At 35.5% G+C, this 16,435-nt stretch overlaps 1 protein-coding gene and 1 long non-coding RNA gene across 3 annotated transcripts; one reads left to right on the forward strand and one right to left on the reverse strand.

Annotated features, from left to right (window-relative positions):
* The first annotated feature begins 872 nt into the window (after positions 1-872).
* On the forward strand, positions 873-4,106 carry LOC128190723 (protein ABHD15-like). The gene has a single exon (XM_052862868.1). The coding sequence runs from the start codon at positions 2,075-2,077 to the stop codon at positions 3,431-3,433; it is 1,359 nt and encodes a 452-aa protein (XP_052718828.1). The 5' UTR covers positions 873-2,074; the 3' UTR covers positions 3,434-4,106.
* Positions 4,107-5,194: 1,088 nt separating this feature from the next.
* Positions 5,195-8,943, reverse strand: LOC128190724 (uncharacterized). Of its 2 annotated transcripts, none has more exons than XR_008244384.1 (2): positions 8,862-8,943; positions 5,195-5,595 (listed from the first exon to the last, which is right to left on the reverse strand). It is a non-coding gene; the product is annotated as an uncharacterized LOC128190724 (long non-coding RNA). The 2 variants fall into 2 exon arrangements; XR_008244385.1 differs by lacking the exon at positions 8,862-8,943 and adding an exon at positions 7,158-7,255.
* Positions 8,944-16,435: the final 7,492 nt, after the last annotated feature.

The following is a 16,435-nucleotide window of genomic DNA, read 5'->3' on the forward strand; positions in this document are numbered from 1 at the left end:
AGATCCGCGCGTGCTGTTTATCGGAGTACTTCATATAGAATCTCGCTTGGCATACAATGGCAATAATTGCTAACGACACAACAAATCTCTAATGATTTTAGATTCAAACAACACCATCACCAACAGAAGAAAGTTAAAAAAAAAAACCCACTTATTTTTGCTAGCTCTCTTATAAGACAGACACATGGGTACGAATCGACATTTTTCGCACCGTTCCTCTGTGTATACCTTACGTCGTTTGTCTGTTTGCAATATAAAGATAAAGTAAAGTCTACGTGAAATTTACGTCAAGTTCTGGAACAATTTACCAGCTGGTTCGAAAAAAAAGTACAAAAGTTGCTTTGGTCTGTAATACTTGGTAACGTTGATGAAAGTGTAATTTCAAATTAGTTGTAAACGTATACTTTAACTGTGCCAACAAGTCGTATCCTATGGCATTCATATATTAGTACATCTATCGAGATGCATGATTTAGTAAATGCTTTTTCGGAACCTACCGGCCAAATACAATCATTAATGTAAAAAAAAATGAACAATGCAACACGTTTACCTGAGTAATTTTTTCCAGTAAGAGTTGATGCTACCAGTTATTTATGATATAATATTTACATTATCCAGTGTCTTTGTCTGTGATAAAACTACCAATCGATTTTCGTAATGTATGGTCCAATACAGTTCACCAATGACTATTTAAAATAGTTAATCGTACAATAAGGAATCATTCTTTGAATATCATGAGATGATCAAATACGGACGGCGGTGAGCAAATATATCATAAAGCATTTCGGGCTTTATTGGATTTTATCAACTCCGTCCGTATTTGATCACCCTTATATTACTCAAAGAATTATTCCTTGTTCCGTAATTTAAGTGGATGAATTGAATCTTATTCAAGAAGACAATTAGTTAAAAACTACTTTAAAAAAACCCCATGCACATCATTTTTGAAGAGGGTATTTTTATATAGATATCTACATACCGATGACTAATCTAATAACACTGGACATAGCTTGAAAAATACATGCACATCTTTTGTTTCGGAATGAAGGAATGTATCATTGACGTCAACGTAAATTCTATTTACAGTACTTTTAATATTTCTTGTAACAAAAATGGGATATCGAACACGTCACATTTAATGTTTGTCTTCTTTGACATGATTTGTTTAATGAAAATGAAATCCTTGTGGAAATATTTTTACAATCATTTGGACGTTGATTGGGTAAGGGGTTTATCATGTGTCACGGTAGCTAGGGTTTTTACAAACAATTGAATTTCCTCTATTCCAGTCCCCGAAGGAGTCCCGTTGTTTACGAGGCTTCATCCGTTACCCCTAAAGGTGTAGCCAGGAAATTTTGGTGAATTATTGGCGTAATAAATTTGCTAAATCCCCCGTAGGAAATTAACGTACACGCAAATAAGGAAGAATTTGTATAGCCAGCCACAGATAACTTTCATTTTATCATTTTGATGTTTCTTCATTCTATGCCAAAGAGACGTGCAAGCTTACATGTATCTTGTAACGGGATGTGTAATACATGAGAAACTGCCCTATGAACGAGAGCACACATTGCAGTTTTGATATATTTACGAACAGTTGGGATTTAGCTATTCAAACAGAGAGATTGGGAATTCTAGTAAGTGCATTGTAGCAAAGTTGGCTACACCGTTTTTATTGTTTGACACTTGGACAAACTTATCACATTGCAAAAATTATTGAATATGGATCAGATAAATATCGTCTGCAACATTGGACATCGAGCGGTAAATCACTGAGCATTTGTATTACGGTGTAGAACAGCCGAGTAGCGTCACTACCAGAAGTTGGCTCGTTACTGGAAAGTCCCTTTAACGACATTATACGGAAAACAGCGATAAAGGTGTAATTTGTCACTCATTAACAACTCTGTGGATTTTCGATCAAATCTCGGGGATTAATACTCTACCCAAATGAGATTGATTGCTCGTCGATAGCCGCTACTGTATTATTCTTCCTTCTCTTTCTCAAGTGAATGAAATAAAGAGACGTAAGAAATCGCTGGACGGACCCCGTAATTGATCCTGGCATAAGCCAATGATCGCGGAAACTGTCGCAAGAAATGGAGGGAGGGATAGATTGACACCGCGACCAAACGCAAATGATAACCAATATATAATTCAAAGATCCTTTAACAGCAAGCATAACCTACCACACAGAGTAGCAGCAGCGCCGACAGATCAAGAGAGGGGTACAGGTTTTGCTTGCGTAATGCTGGCGTTCTATACTCTTCTATCACTGCCGTTCTACATCGCTGTTGTTGGAACTTTGGTGCTTAGTTTGTTTGTATACTTAAAAAGTTTTCTGTGTTCCACGGAAATCCTACCAAAATTTTTCTACAAGGAATCGACTTTAGCAACTCATATACTGAAGCGATGCCGGTTTATGACCAGGGCATTTTCTCCATCGATTTGGATAAGTAACCGACACATTCAGACTTTGCTCCCATGGATAATTCCACATAATTGTAAGTGTCAGTTTGACAGAGAGTACCTTCAGCTGAGGGACAAAGGAGTCGTGGCTCTAGATTGGGTGACAAATGTAAAACTCCCGAAGAAGAAAAGGCGAACGGTCATCCTAATAATTCCCGGATTGACCGGTGACGCATTGAGTGTGTCGTCATTATGTGACGCAGCGACTTGTAGAGGAATGCAATGTGTTGTTTTCAACAGACGTGGACATGGGCGTACTTTTTTAACGACGCCTAAATTACAAAGTTATGGCGACCCTTCTGATCTTCGTCAAGTTATTAATTACATTCATGATAGGTATCCAAAGACCCTTATAACAGTGGTGTCCTATGGATCGGGTTGTGACTTATTCTTATCCTACCTCGGGGAATTTGGGTCTTCTGCTCAGATTTGCGCGGGAGTTTGCGTATCTCCGTGTTTTGAGGTGAATCAGCGATCATCCGATATATTCTCAGGGATTTACAACATTCTTGTTCTATTACATATGAAGTTCATCATTTGGAGACATGCTCGAGCCCTCAGTGACGTCATCGACGTACCAGGTGCTTTGAAATCTTGGTCCTTCAAAAGTTTTGACAGTCACGTGTTTTTGAAAATGCTCGGTTGTGAAGATTTGGACGAATTCTACGAGAGAAACAACCCTTTAAGGGATGTAGATGATATATCAATACCATTATTATTTTTATGTAGCCTAGACGATCCCGTGTACTCCAAGAATTCCATTCCACACGACTTGTTCAAGTATTATCCTAATTTTTTTATGCTCACGCTAGAGACTGGAGGCCATTGCGGGTTCAGGGAAAAAATGACATCGGTTTCATGGGCGGATAAGATTTCGTTAGATTATTTGGAAGCTATTTTAGAATTCACAATTAAAGGATACAGGATTGATTATCACAAGAGCCCCGCACGTTCGACTATTTGATAAACATCGGCACGTGCTAAATGCTCCTGTCAAAAGAATGTACAGACTCCCCGTAGACAATTTGAAATATGCGTGTGTAGTTCCTCTGGATTAGAATACATTCCAAAACTATCTCTAGAACTAATGGAAACTCTTTTACTTATAAAAGGTTTGAAAATCAGATTTCTATGTCAGATATTTTACCAGTTTGTTTTTCTCTCTCTCTCTCTTTTTTTTGGCTCAGAGAGAAAAAAATATTTTTCTAATTTTTTTTTTTTTTACTCAGAAATGTAATCAAATACTCGCCATCTCAGGATGTCAAAGAAATTAGAGATACTGATTAAGCGTTAACATTACTTCGTCAATTGATTGTAAAGGCTTTGGATGATCCATTTTCAGATGGCGGTTTTTTTCCCCAATTAGCAAGCTACGTTAACTTCAAGGGAAATATTAAAGCCACTACAAACCCTTTTCACTAAATTACATTGAGGGTTGGTTAGAAAAGAAGGCATCCGTTGACATTTGAGTCTCACCCCTAAGATAAATTAATTGACTCTCTTTAAACGTTTTGAGTAGCTGTTAATCAACTAGGCAACATCTTGCTGTCAGAAAAAGATCGTGATTTTTTTATATCTTTTACGAACATTCCTACATTGTCTCACTGCCTCGCTGTATTTGTTCAATTCGGTTTATCTTATCAAAAAAATTATAAATATGTTGTGATTTAAAAAATGTATTCAGATAAAAAAATGTCCTTAATTAATTAGTTTTTATTCCGTTTCATTTGATGGATTTGATAGCTTTTTCTCATTAACCTTTTCAAAACAGTTCAAGACATGCTTCTCTCGGCTCGTAATCGGCTTAAATGCAATGAACAGAGCATTGAGGGTATTGATGTAGCTAGCATTGTATACCTTTGCAGTCCAAATATTGACAAAGACATCCATACGACAAAAGCTTCACCCACACGGAAGCAAACGTGAGACTGATCCCGATATCCTATGAATATGCATAAAGAGAAGCACATATCAAACAAAATATAAAAAACCACAAAACCAATCCAACAATAACATATTTCTTTTGAAAGCACGCTACATGAAACTGGAAACCAAAATAATTTAACAACGGTGGATTTTGAAACAAAAAGTATTGTTATTGGCTGTTGCTGCCTTCATGTGGAAGAGGAAAACGAGTCTCAAAGGATTCTTCATTTTTAAAATGCGAATCTAAGATTATTCCTCATGGAGGAAGAGTATGGCAGCTGATCGAAAAATTCTTTGTAATATTCCGACATGGACGAGCATTTTGACGATTGGGTATCGATAATTAATGAGCAATAACAATATCATATAGGTGTATAATGGCTTAATCAATAGTGAAAGATCGGGAAATCTGTACATTTGGGGTGATAGATAATTAGATATTCATCATTAATATACTTAGTAACCTCAACCCCCCACCCCCCCCCCTCCTCCTCCCTCACTTTACCTGCCGCATTTGAACAGGCGGTTGAAGTTCTTCAAGTTGCACGGTAAAAGCAGCAAATAATGTTTGGAATCTCATTCAGGCTCCTCAAATAATTCAACCACAAGGCAGGCACAATACTGGTACATTTGTACTTGTTTTCCTGTAGCGTAAATTTTCTAAAATGACGTTAACTCTTTAAAAAGCTGAACTGATTTTTTTGTACCTTTTTTCAATCTATCATGACGTGTTTTTTTTTATTTTTAAATTCATAAGACAAACGGGAAAAATCAATGAAAATCAAACAAACATACGATATTCATTATTTTTATATTTCATCTTTGTAAGCAAGACGAGTTTGTTTTATTTTGTAGTTATCCTTTGTTACATCTACAGCAAAATACATTTGAAAAAAAAAGAATTTTAAAAAAAAAGTAAAAATCACAAGTCAGAAATAAAATGTTTGACAAAATTCAGCTGAAAATTAAATGACCGCAAAGCAAGATAATGGGGAAAGACGGGGTTATGGACAGAAGCGTTGACTGAGTAATAAGTTTATCCATTATTTACCAAGTTCTCCAGTGACACAAAAAAAAAAGGAAAAACTGCCTCATCGCCATAATTCCCTCTATACATCATCGTGGTCATCGTCGTCGTCATCATCATCATCATCATCATCATCATCATCATTAACCATAATTATCTTGTGGCATAATCCACTAAAAAAACCATTATAAGCATAATTATAAAAATCCACACCAAAACTTATTTAATATAAAATTTATGTCATCATTCACATTATACACAATCATGATTATCATCATCGTTGTCATCGTCTTTGTAATAATTATCAAGAAATTGTATTTAAACTGGACGTGCGCGACGTTGTAAATGATCAATGCACCCATAATTAATCAATGTTGCTATAGGGTTGAACAGTTTTATATTTGCTACTCGACAAGTTTAGAAGTAACGGATTTTTTTAACAAGCTGTGTCATATATAATACGTCATGATGGACGGACATAGTTTGTCAGCTACGTCCCACTTTTGTTTCTTTGCGTTTAAAGTGAGTATAGTAACAGAAAATCAATGGAGTTCTACATTAGGAAGCAAGACGAAGCCGTTCTGAAAACCCAGTGGATTTATCAAAATTCACTGCAGGCTTTATTTCATCAATCTAGATAAAAGTTTATTCAGCAACATCTACCACAGGATACGGACAAGATATGCATAAAATGCGCGTTGAAATTTTTTGGGGGGTTCCGAAATTATACCAAAACACTGTGTATGGATTAGCATTAAACCTTTCATGTTTGACAGCGTCTAAAATTTTGGCACTACGAGTGAGTGGCATTTATGTTTGTGATACAGAAAGCCAAAAAAGAAAAAAATAAATAAACTGATCAATACAGTATGTACAGCCTTGTTTATCCGGAAGCTTCCGTCCCCATTCTGTCCGGATAAGTGACTCGTCCGGACATCTGAACAACTTTTTTTTCAACTGTGTATTTGAGAGAGAGAGAGAGAGAGAGAGAGATAGAGAGAGAGAGAGAGTGTGTGTGTGTTACGTCAGATTTTAAGATAACGTTTATGTTGAGGCCCACACAAGATCAACAGTTTAGAAGAACTTTCTACCTAACAATAATTCTGCTTGACGTTAAAGCGTGTGTGGAGATAAAAAATAATTCTTTGAGATTGATATGGGCTTGTAAAATCACGACTGAGCGATGACAGGGCATATAAATGATGGTGCGTAGAATTAACGCAGATGTTTCATACCTTCTCGCAATGAAAGGCTCAAACATGGAAGTGAACATTTATACCGATGGAAGCTTATACTGATACAAACAAGATGATTGCAAAAAATTCAATTTTTCATAGCTAGTCCAGGATTTCAAATCGAAGCCCTTTCCATAACCTTCTATGATCGATATGATTGTTGATACTGATGGATAATCCTGATGAGCAAATACCATGTTGAATTTAATGTTCAAAATTACAATGTAATACTTGAAAAACAATACATGTAAAGTATTTTAAATTTTATACAATTGAGTAGCTGTTTCAAAGCAAAATAAATTAAAAAAAAACGCTACCAACTTAGAGTCATGCATTATAATGGAAAAAAAATACTGCAGTAGTAGTTTTGTGAAGATGAAAAGTACGAAAATTTATTTTTATAAAAATCAATAGGAAATCACAAGATATAATCACTAAGCGTGCAAAAGAACTGGCGTGTATTTTGGCATTTCTGTATTCCACAGAGAGAGAAAACATACCGTTTAGATGAATTATCTCGCAGAGGTTTGTCAGACTTTGTGCTTCCAGTTTTGAACTGATCACGAATCAAACAAGTGTACTGTTAAAGCAAATTGTGATAGAGATAATAAAGGACCAAAAGGCATAGGGAGAGAAGACAGATAATGATGATTATTGAATAACTTCGTCACTCTCACTTAGAAGCTTGAGCGTCGATGGTTGTAATCAAAATTCTTTAAGTCATGCAAGAGACAATGTACTCTATTCATTTCAATTTTCTAGAAATCGCAGGTTATTTGCGTCCAAACCAAAGAATTATAATCATTCCACTACCATACTGCTTTTGAAAGGAAATCTTAATTTCTTTCTAGCATTATGTTTAAATTTTGAATATTTACAATTTTCAGTGTCTTTGTCTGCGAAAACACTACCAATCGATTTTGTAATGTATGGTCCAATCAATGACTATTTTAATAATGGAACAATTGCCGAAAACAACGTAAAACTAAATACCGGTATAAGTAATAAGGAATCATTCTTTGAATATTATGAGGTGATCAAATACGATCGGGCGTCAGCCGTGACCAAATCTATATACATGTATTATAAACTTAAGGTCTTCGTGCACTATTGTATTTGATCACCCCGACCGTATTTGATCACCTAATAATAACCAAATATTATTTCTTATTCTTAAACAAATGCACATCTAAATTCCAATGCCTGAAATGTTTGAAGCTGAAAACAAAGGAATCTGAAATCAAAGACACGGATGTTTATCATCAGAGTTAAAAGCCTAAACCAATAAAAGTCTAATTCAAGATTGGTCTGTGGTTTTGTTAATGGTTCGTTTTTATTGCACTGTGAATATGGAATTCTTTGGATGGCAGTAGTTAGTAATATTGCAATAAATAATGATATCAGTTTACATGCGGTGCAATACGGCATGTTAAATGTTTCCATTACGACAAGAGTTATTAAAACTGTTGATGTCATATCTAGATAATCTTACAGAAATATTTTGCAATATGTGAATATTGTTAAAAGGACGAGATGATATAACATGCATATGAAATGGTCATGCTGATCAAGTAATAGTTTTAAAAAAATGTCTGACAATGAGAAACTGTCTTATTGGTTGGCCTGATTCCGTTCAAACCTTTATTCATTTGTAGAAAACAAAGAAGTGTTCCAATTAACTTGTACTTGCAATAACTCTTGTCAATATTGGAATTCAAAATGACGTCACACGACACACATCCTACCGACCGCCTGAAGCGAATATAAACTTTCATCAAATAATTTGTGTAAATTGAGACATCGGCCATCAGGCAGAGTTGGCGAGAATTGATTGTATGACAAATCTGTCTGTCAATGTTTGTAGCCAGAACTAGGTCGGTTGTTCCGGATAATATGTAAAGGGTTTCAATCAAATATTCCAAGGATTAACGTATAAATTGAAAACTGTGAAATCATTCTGTTGTACAGCTGTTGTTCAACTTTATATCATGTTATCTGATATACATGTATTTTGTTAGACTGTACTATTATAAAGAAGCTGGTCTGATGTTGCCACACTCTTATTTTGTTGTCGGCTGGTCTAGTTGGATTTTTCCACTTGTCAAACCGTTCAAGTGTTGTCAAAATATCCTAATGTTTACACACTGTTTTAGTACTCTATGAAGAGTCACCATAATCTACTACATGTGTATGTAGAATAATACCTTCTTACTGTTGTCAGTCTGGTCTAGTGTTGCGATGAACTAGTGGTGTCAGTAGACCAATTGTTTCATTGTTGCAAATACGATGAGTCGAGCTAAATTAGTAAATAGATATATTGTCGAGTCGAATCGTAGCTCAATCGTGATCATTTTCCATGATGATCGTGAAAAGAACTGCAATCATCATAACACCCCATCGCAACAGAGCACATCGATTTGTGATAAAAGTATCTTAACGTAAACGAACGTTTATCCACGTACATGAGCGACCCAAATCGGGGACTCGTGTCGTGATGTTCGGAGCAGGTCGTGATCCAATCGGGACTTCTATCCGGACAATTTCATCTGAACGTATTTCCTCGAATCTAAACGGGCAATAAGATCGTGACAGATCGCGTCACCTGAAATATGTCTATTGTGGCCTTTCTGTATCAAATCTCAGCAACACAAATAAGCATGTACATTTCGACTCGCATCACCTTGTTTCTAACCTTAAAATTATAGAGAATTTCCACGATTATAGTTACGATTTGTCAGTCGTAGTGTTCGTTAACAGACCGCGCGATAGTGCGAACTTAGCATTTGCCAGAATGTTGTTGCACTATCAAACTATTCCGTTGTTATTGATCTATGTTGTTCAATTGTTATTTAGACGTTCTCCAATTATCAGATGAATTTGTTAAATGTGTCACGCTTTGAGGTTTCCAAACGATGTCAAGATCAGGAACTCAACAGCAATTTAGCTGTTTTAAAAGATGACTTGTTCAAATTATACTTAAACTAAGTATATACGAGTTATTATTGCCAATTAGACTGTATCATTAAAATGACACCATTCTCATTTACATGGAAACGCAGTTTCGTCCAAATGTCAGTCGAAAAAATAATGTAAATTCTAATGCACCAGGACGATTAGCCGCAATCCTATTTCAAATTAATTTGTGTAGAACAGAACAAAATGCGTATTGCATTGCAAATCTTCAAAATCTTCAAAGTTGTTAAGATGAAAAAAGACTGTCCAATATTTAATCTGTAATCGATTCATATTTTTCCAGTTATAAAAGAAGTTATATATGTTTATAATAATATTTTAGGTGTCGAATTAGCATAGTGGACAATGCACTCGCTTCTCACCGCTGCGACCCAAGTTCGATCCCCGTGATGTGATATGGTATGGCGGTCGCCCGATTGGACAAGTGGGTTCTCTCCGGGTACTCCCACATCAATGAACCCCTGACGCTACCATCCGTGCCAACGAGATATGTTAATATAAGTTGTACAACTTGCTTATCAAATCGTTGTAAAATAAATGAAGTTCAGATTAATAATATTTTTTAATTGTTTAAAGACAACGTATACTTATGAAAAATTATCAATGCTTAGATTTTTTTATTTATTTATTTTTCTTTTTTCTTGCAAGCCATCTTCATTATTGCATCTACATGTATAATGAAGAAATTGTAAAAAAAAAAAATTGAGAACGAAATCCCTCGATATAAATACACAATTTCTTTAATATAACTGTTGAATATAAAAACAAATCAATACAATAAACAAAATGATGTTAAGCCATTGTCCACTTGCAGGTTGTGTTTCCTTAAACACCTATACACTGAAATCACCTCACTGATTGCGTTCTCTGGTAATTCAATAACGTAATCACGTGGGTCCTTTTCGAATCTTAACCCAGTTTTGAAATCTTTTTAAGCATTCATCAAAGTGTTGAAAATGATTATTCTGCACTTGATTGTATGTTAACACTTTTTAATGTTAAACTCTTCAAACGAGATATTGATTGGAAATGATGACGTCATTTAAACTTTATTAGTTCGAACCCGTGAATCCCTTGAGAAATGAAACCGTATTAGTTTGCGGCAAACCGAGAATTTCAGTTTCCGGCGCTGGTCATGGACACACTGTTGAAAAGAGAGAGAGAGAGAGAGAGAGAGAGAGAGAGAGAGAGAGAGAGATTTATATAACAAGGATACAGGATCGTGTTGTTAGCATTTCCTGCAATATACAGAGACAAATGGTTAACACCCAAAGCAATGCTGAAATATATGTTGTACAGAGAGCAGACGATGTCGGAATTATAGCAACAGATCTCCTTTCCTTCTCGGTTCTACGGTCAGTGTTCCGACAGCGACCCCTGGACATGGAAACATGGCGTTAAACAATAAGAACATTATTGCCCTACGTCATGAGAAATTAACCGGAAGTCAATCCGATATCAGTTAGAGCGGCGAAATAATGGACATAATTAGATACACAATGATGGTGTTGCGGTGATTAAGATTTATCACCACTGTTTCAATCAGATATGACAATAATACAGGGAACCGAGAGAACGTTAACCATCATAAAAATCAAAAGACCACCAATATCTACTTAATAAAACATTCTGTAATCGTCTTGGATATTTTTTATTTTGTTAACGTTTTGGGGTTTTCACTAATATACATAGTCAGATCTATGAGTTTTGCAATCGAATCTTCTGTATCATTCCCGTCACATGAATGGAATTGTTTGGAGTGATTTACTTACTTTAAACGAAACAAAACAAACTGTGGAAATAATGGCTTCGTTATATTTATTTGTTTTATAAATTTAAATTAGGATGCAAAGATTTAACCACTTGCTTGAAAAAAAATATGTTCGTATATAAAAGTGAAAGAAAGAAAGAAAGCCCTTGCCGGTAAAAGCCCCCACCCCACCCCACCCTACCCTCCATACAATATGTCTGCTAAAGGCCTTGAAATAAAACGCACAATGGCTTCATTAATTAATCATTAAAAAAAACTATCATCAGATTCAATCAGACGCGAAACCCATTGATGAAATGTGAATCTTTAAATATCAAACTATTTGATGTTGACAAACTGATAAAGAATAACAAGGAATCTAGATAAGCAAAATGGCGTTTCGATTTTTGCAGGATGTTTAACTTCTCACTGTGAAATTGCTTTCGTATTGCTTAAATAAATCTATACGTAATTTGACAATTGACGTATGAATTTCCTGAAGTTATTCCGGTTAAGATGGATCATTGACACATTGTTAAAGTGTGTATTAAATTGAAACTGGAGTTGATATCCACAAACCAAGGACTGAAATCATGAATTGGAAATCGGTCCAATGTCGACGTCGGAAAGACTCGGGTAGTTTTTAATGCGTTAAGCCCCTTTCACAATTGGCTCACGAGCAGAAGCGACAAAATATTCGTGCGACCGAAAAAAGTAGATATGGTTCGTAAACTGTTGCCAGAATAATTTCATATGAAAAATTACTCGTACGAAACTCGCACGATTCAGAGCTACGGTTGTGTGATGTAAACGCATTGAATCTTGCGATTTATCTTGCGTCTGGATGTGACTGCTGTACAATGAAAGCATGTTGTAAGATTATGTGATAGGATCGCACGAATGACTAGACGATCGGACGATTGAACGTGCACCAAAGCGATTGGACATGCGGCGCTTGTCCGATCATGCGTTTCATTGTACGGATGCTCGTGCGAGTCAGAGGGGGTATATATCCATACTGCCCAAGTAGATAACAAAAGCAACAGCCAAAATCAATGTCAATTGTGGCCTGAAACAGATATCCTCATACAGTGTTTACTGTGTAATGGAACTATTCGCCCCCGTTTTATTTTCGCTCATTTCGCTCTTTTTGCCGGTAAAAGGATTAAGACTTGGCTAATTCCAATGTCTTATATTAACTCCTTTTATCACAACATTGTTAATAGGGGCAAAGCATGAAAACTAAAACCGATAAATCTCGCAGTGATCGTAAAACGTTGCAAGATTACACGAGACACGTTGAGCAGCAGTCTTATGGTCGCACAACAGATGCATACACAGCTGCAATTTATCTTACGATCTTTAAAAATCGTGCGTCGCTTTTGCGAGTACAAAACGTTGTAAAACATTCGTAGTTATGTTTGTGCGTTGCATTGCAGAAATTTAGATTGCATTCGGTCGCGTCTGAATAGGGTGCATGTCCAGTATTTTGAGGAGACTTGATGCAACCACAAAAACTAATGCGCTAGCTCTTGCAACGTATGCGATAGCTCGTGCAAAGCAAACAAAAATTCCGATCGCAAAAAGGGTTGTAAAGTGCTCGTTCAACAATTGTGAATTTTAAGGAGCTTTAAAGGTCCTTTAAATTGGCGCACGATCACTTTATAACACTGCGATCGGAAAGTTTTAGCCGCGCGCGAGCTCTCGCATACTTTGCACGATGTCTCGCATTCGTTGCATGCGTTTTAGTGGTCGCATCAAGTCTCCTCAAAATAGTTGACATGCACAGTATTCAGATTCGGCTGAATGCAATCGAAATTATCGCAATGAAACGCTCGAAAATTTGTACGGACGTCTTACAACGTGTTATCATGTTTATATACTCACAAGTACAGAAACGAATCGCTGCTCTCATGAAATCTTACACCATTTTACCATCATTGCACATCTTATCAGCTTCAATTTGCTATGCTTTGCCACAAATATATATACACCCTGTATAAACATCTCTGCGTCTGACCACAATTGACCATGGGTGTTGCTCATCTTCTTAGGCGGCATCTTCTCTCGCATTTAACTATGTTAACTGAAAAGCGTCGGAAACGGGCGGTATAAATACCCCCCTCTCACGATCATTCGTACCATGGAACGCATGATCGCACGTGTGCCGCCATCTTTACTAGCCAAAGGGTTTACGATCCACTATGTTGAAGAGCAGAGTGGATCGTAAACCAAAGGCTAGCGAAGATGGAGCGTCATACGCCTAATCGCACTAGCACACGTTCAATCGTCCGATCACCTGATCACTCGCGCGATCCTATCACATTATCTTATACCGCTCGCTTTCATTGTACAGCAGTCGCTTTTTGACGCAAGATATATCGCCAGAATTAATTGGTTTGAATTGCACAGCGTTCGCTTTAGATCGTTCGAATATCGCACAACTACTTTTTCATATGCGATTATTCGGCATTTACGATCAAAATCTAAATATGTCGGTCGCACGAATATTTTGTTCCTTTTGCCCGTGCGCAGATTGTAAAATGGTTTTAAATAAAAAGCGGGTTTATATATATATATATATATATATATATATATATATATATATATATATATTTCAAAGTGCTCGGGTGGATAACAGGGCTATATATTTCAAAGTGCTCGGGTGGATAACAGGGCTGAGAACATAGCAAAGTATTATGGTATAATAATTCTTTAAACATGTTGGATGAGACCGATTAATAAACAAGGCATCAAGCTCTGACGACTATTTCTGATCATGTACAACATAATGTCTGTGGGCGATTTCTGATCATTTACAACATAATGTCCGTGGGCAATATTGCTAACCTGAGTGACATATTTCAAGGTGAATTGTATCTTTCCAAAATAAGTTTTTTTGAGGGAAACTCTAAACAGGTCGAAAAATCTATGATTGACTTTAATTAGCTTGTAACATAATATAACGAAAAATCCTTACGTATGATTAAAATAATGTTTTTCATGTTAGTGTAGATCACAAACGGACAAATAAACATCTGGTTGAGTTTAAGATAATATGCAAGTATTACATGTATTAGCGATCTTGCGCACTTAAATATGGTACCATATTATATATATATATATATATATATATATATATATATATATATATATATATATATATATATATATATATATATATATATATATATATATATATATATATATATATATATATATATATATTTATATATCATCCCAATGCATTATCGTTAATCCTTATTTATCTAATATTTCTAATCCGTTAAGGACGTCATCGTGTACTGTCACGTATCAGACTTGGACAAATATTGTTGTTTTTCAATTTCATTTTTTTTTGTGTGTGTGTTCGTTTCTTGTGTCTCATATTAAAAGACTTTTTTCGGATTTTTTTAGAAAGATTTTTCCAACAGAGTCGTTGTCAACATCATGAATAACACAAATCGCTTGAATTTATACAACGCAATTTAAGACGTCAGCAAAAAATACTTATATAAGGCTTTAAAAGCATCCGGGATATCTGCAGTCCTAATTAAAATCAATATATGTGCTAGAAGGGAATATCAAAAAGGGATTTTGAAAAGAAATGCTCTGGTCTTATAGATACGGTAACTGACTTGCTCATCGCTATCTATAGACATCAAATAGAAGATTGGAGCAAAGACGACATATATTGGTCTCAAAAATTGCTTAGAAATTTAAAATGAAAATTTCTCAGCCCGTATCAAACCAAAACAAAAGATCGCATATGCAAGTAGTTCTCTTGATATTGAAGTGGGAAGAAAAATTTAAATACAAAATGAGCAAAGAAAATACGGCGGGACTTGGGATTTGAGGTTTCAAAACTGCACGAATTTGCTTCTATTTTTGTCTTTTTATCATTCGTAGCGTCGTGGTTATCCTTGTGTTGTTGGGTTTTTTGGGGGGTTTTTTTTGGTGGGGGGGGGGTGTTTTTTACTCCCTGTCTGTAGATATATGACAAAAGCGATGACTTTATCATTTAAGATAAAATTTTTTTTAAAACAATTCAAATTGTTTTAAAAATATCAATAGAAAAAGTAAATGAAAGACTCAACTGTACTTCTGTCCATGCAGAAAGCTAAAGAGGAAGTAAAAATAACGAAACTTTTAACTTGCAATGATAAATGCACACAAAAGATACGTAGTATTTTTCTCTCAGTGATCGTTTATCATACCCCGGAGATTTCACGTTAGGGGAGTGCGCCATTTCAACCAGTTTTCTCACAGAACGCTACTGAAAGTACTGATTTATGTAAAAAAGAAGAAGAAGAAAAAAAAAGAAAGATGAACGTTGATATGTATTATTGCATCATTTAGAAGATATATTACGGGAAGCATATCGTGGGGCTTGAAAAGAGATGATAAAGAAATGATGGATGTTTTCTTTTAATTCCAGGAACTCCCAGCAAAAAAATGCCTTCTATTTAGTTCATTCTTTAACTATAGTTTTTTTTTTTATCGAAACGATAAAAGAAATAAAGAAGTATGGGTCTTTTGAAGAGCATCATAAAACACGGAGTAAAGATGTGCTCCTTTTTATCATTTCTTTGAGAAACTTGGACACATGCATTCCGTTTTTATATCTAAGACTTACTGCGGTATATCCATGAAAACAAACGCGTTTTCTTACCTATGCAAATCTTTCTACTTCTTAGAGTCCGTTGTGTATCAATTTGTTGAAATCCATAATCTCTAACTATATGATAAAAAAGTTTCTCTTAAGTCATAAGAAAACTGGTATAAGTAGTATAAAAATTTCGCCAACCCCCCCCCCCCCCAAAAAAAAATAGTTATAGAAATCAAATCGAAATCATGGAAATCAACACTATTCTCAGCTTGGTTACTCAATTTGTGGGGTTATTTTCACTATTTTACGATTCCTAAGCAAAAAAATATTCTATACTCTGTTCTAATTTCGACAATATTTTTTGCCGTCATCAGCACAATTTATTCAAGAAAGCGATAGGATTTTTTCCCAGGAATGCCTTGCGACGTTTTAATATCCGTTATTTG

The sequence above is a fragment of the Crassostrea angulata genome, chromosome 6 (assembly GCF_025612915.1).
Source record: "Crassostrea angulata isolate pt1a10 chromosome 6, ASM2561291v2, whole genome shotgun sequence".
NCBI classification, from domain to species: domain Eukaryota; kingdom Metazoa; phylum Mollusca; class Bivalvia; order Ostreida; family Ostreidae; genus Magallana; species Magallana angulata.

Bases quoted from the DNA above. Each gene is read 5' to 3' on its own strand.
- LOC128190723 (XM_052862868.1), top strand. From the start codon at position 2,075: ATGATCGCGGAAACTGTCGCAAGAAATGGAGGGAGGGATAGATTGACA.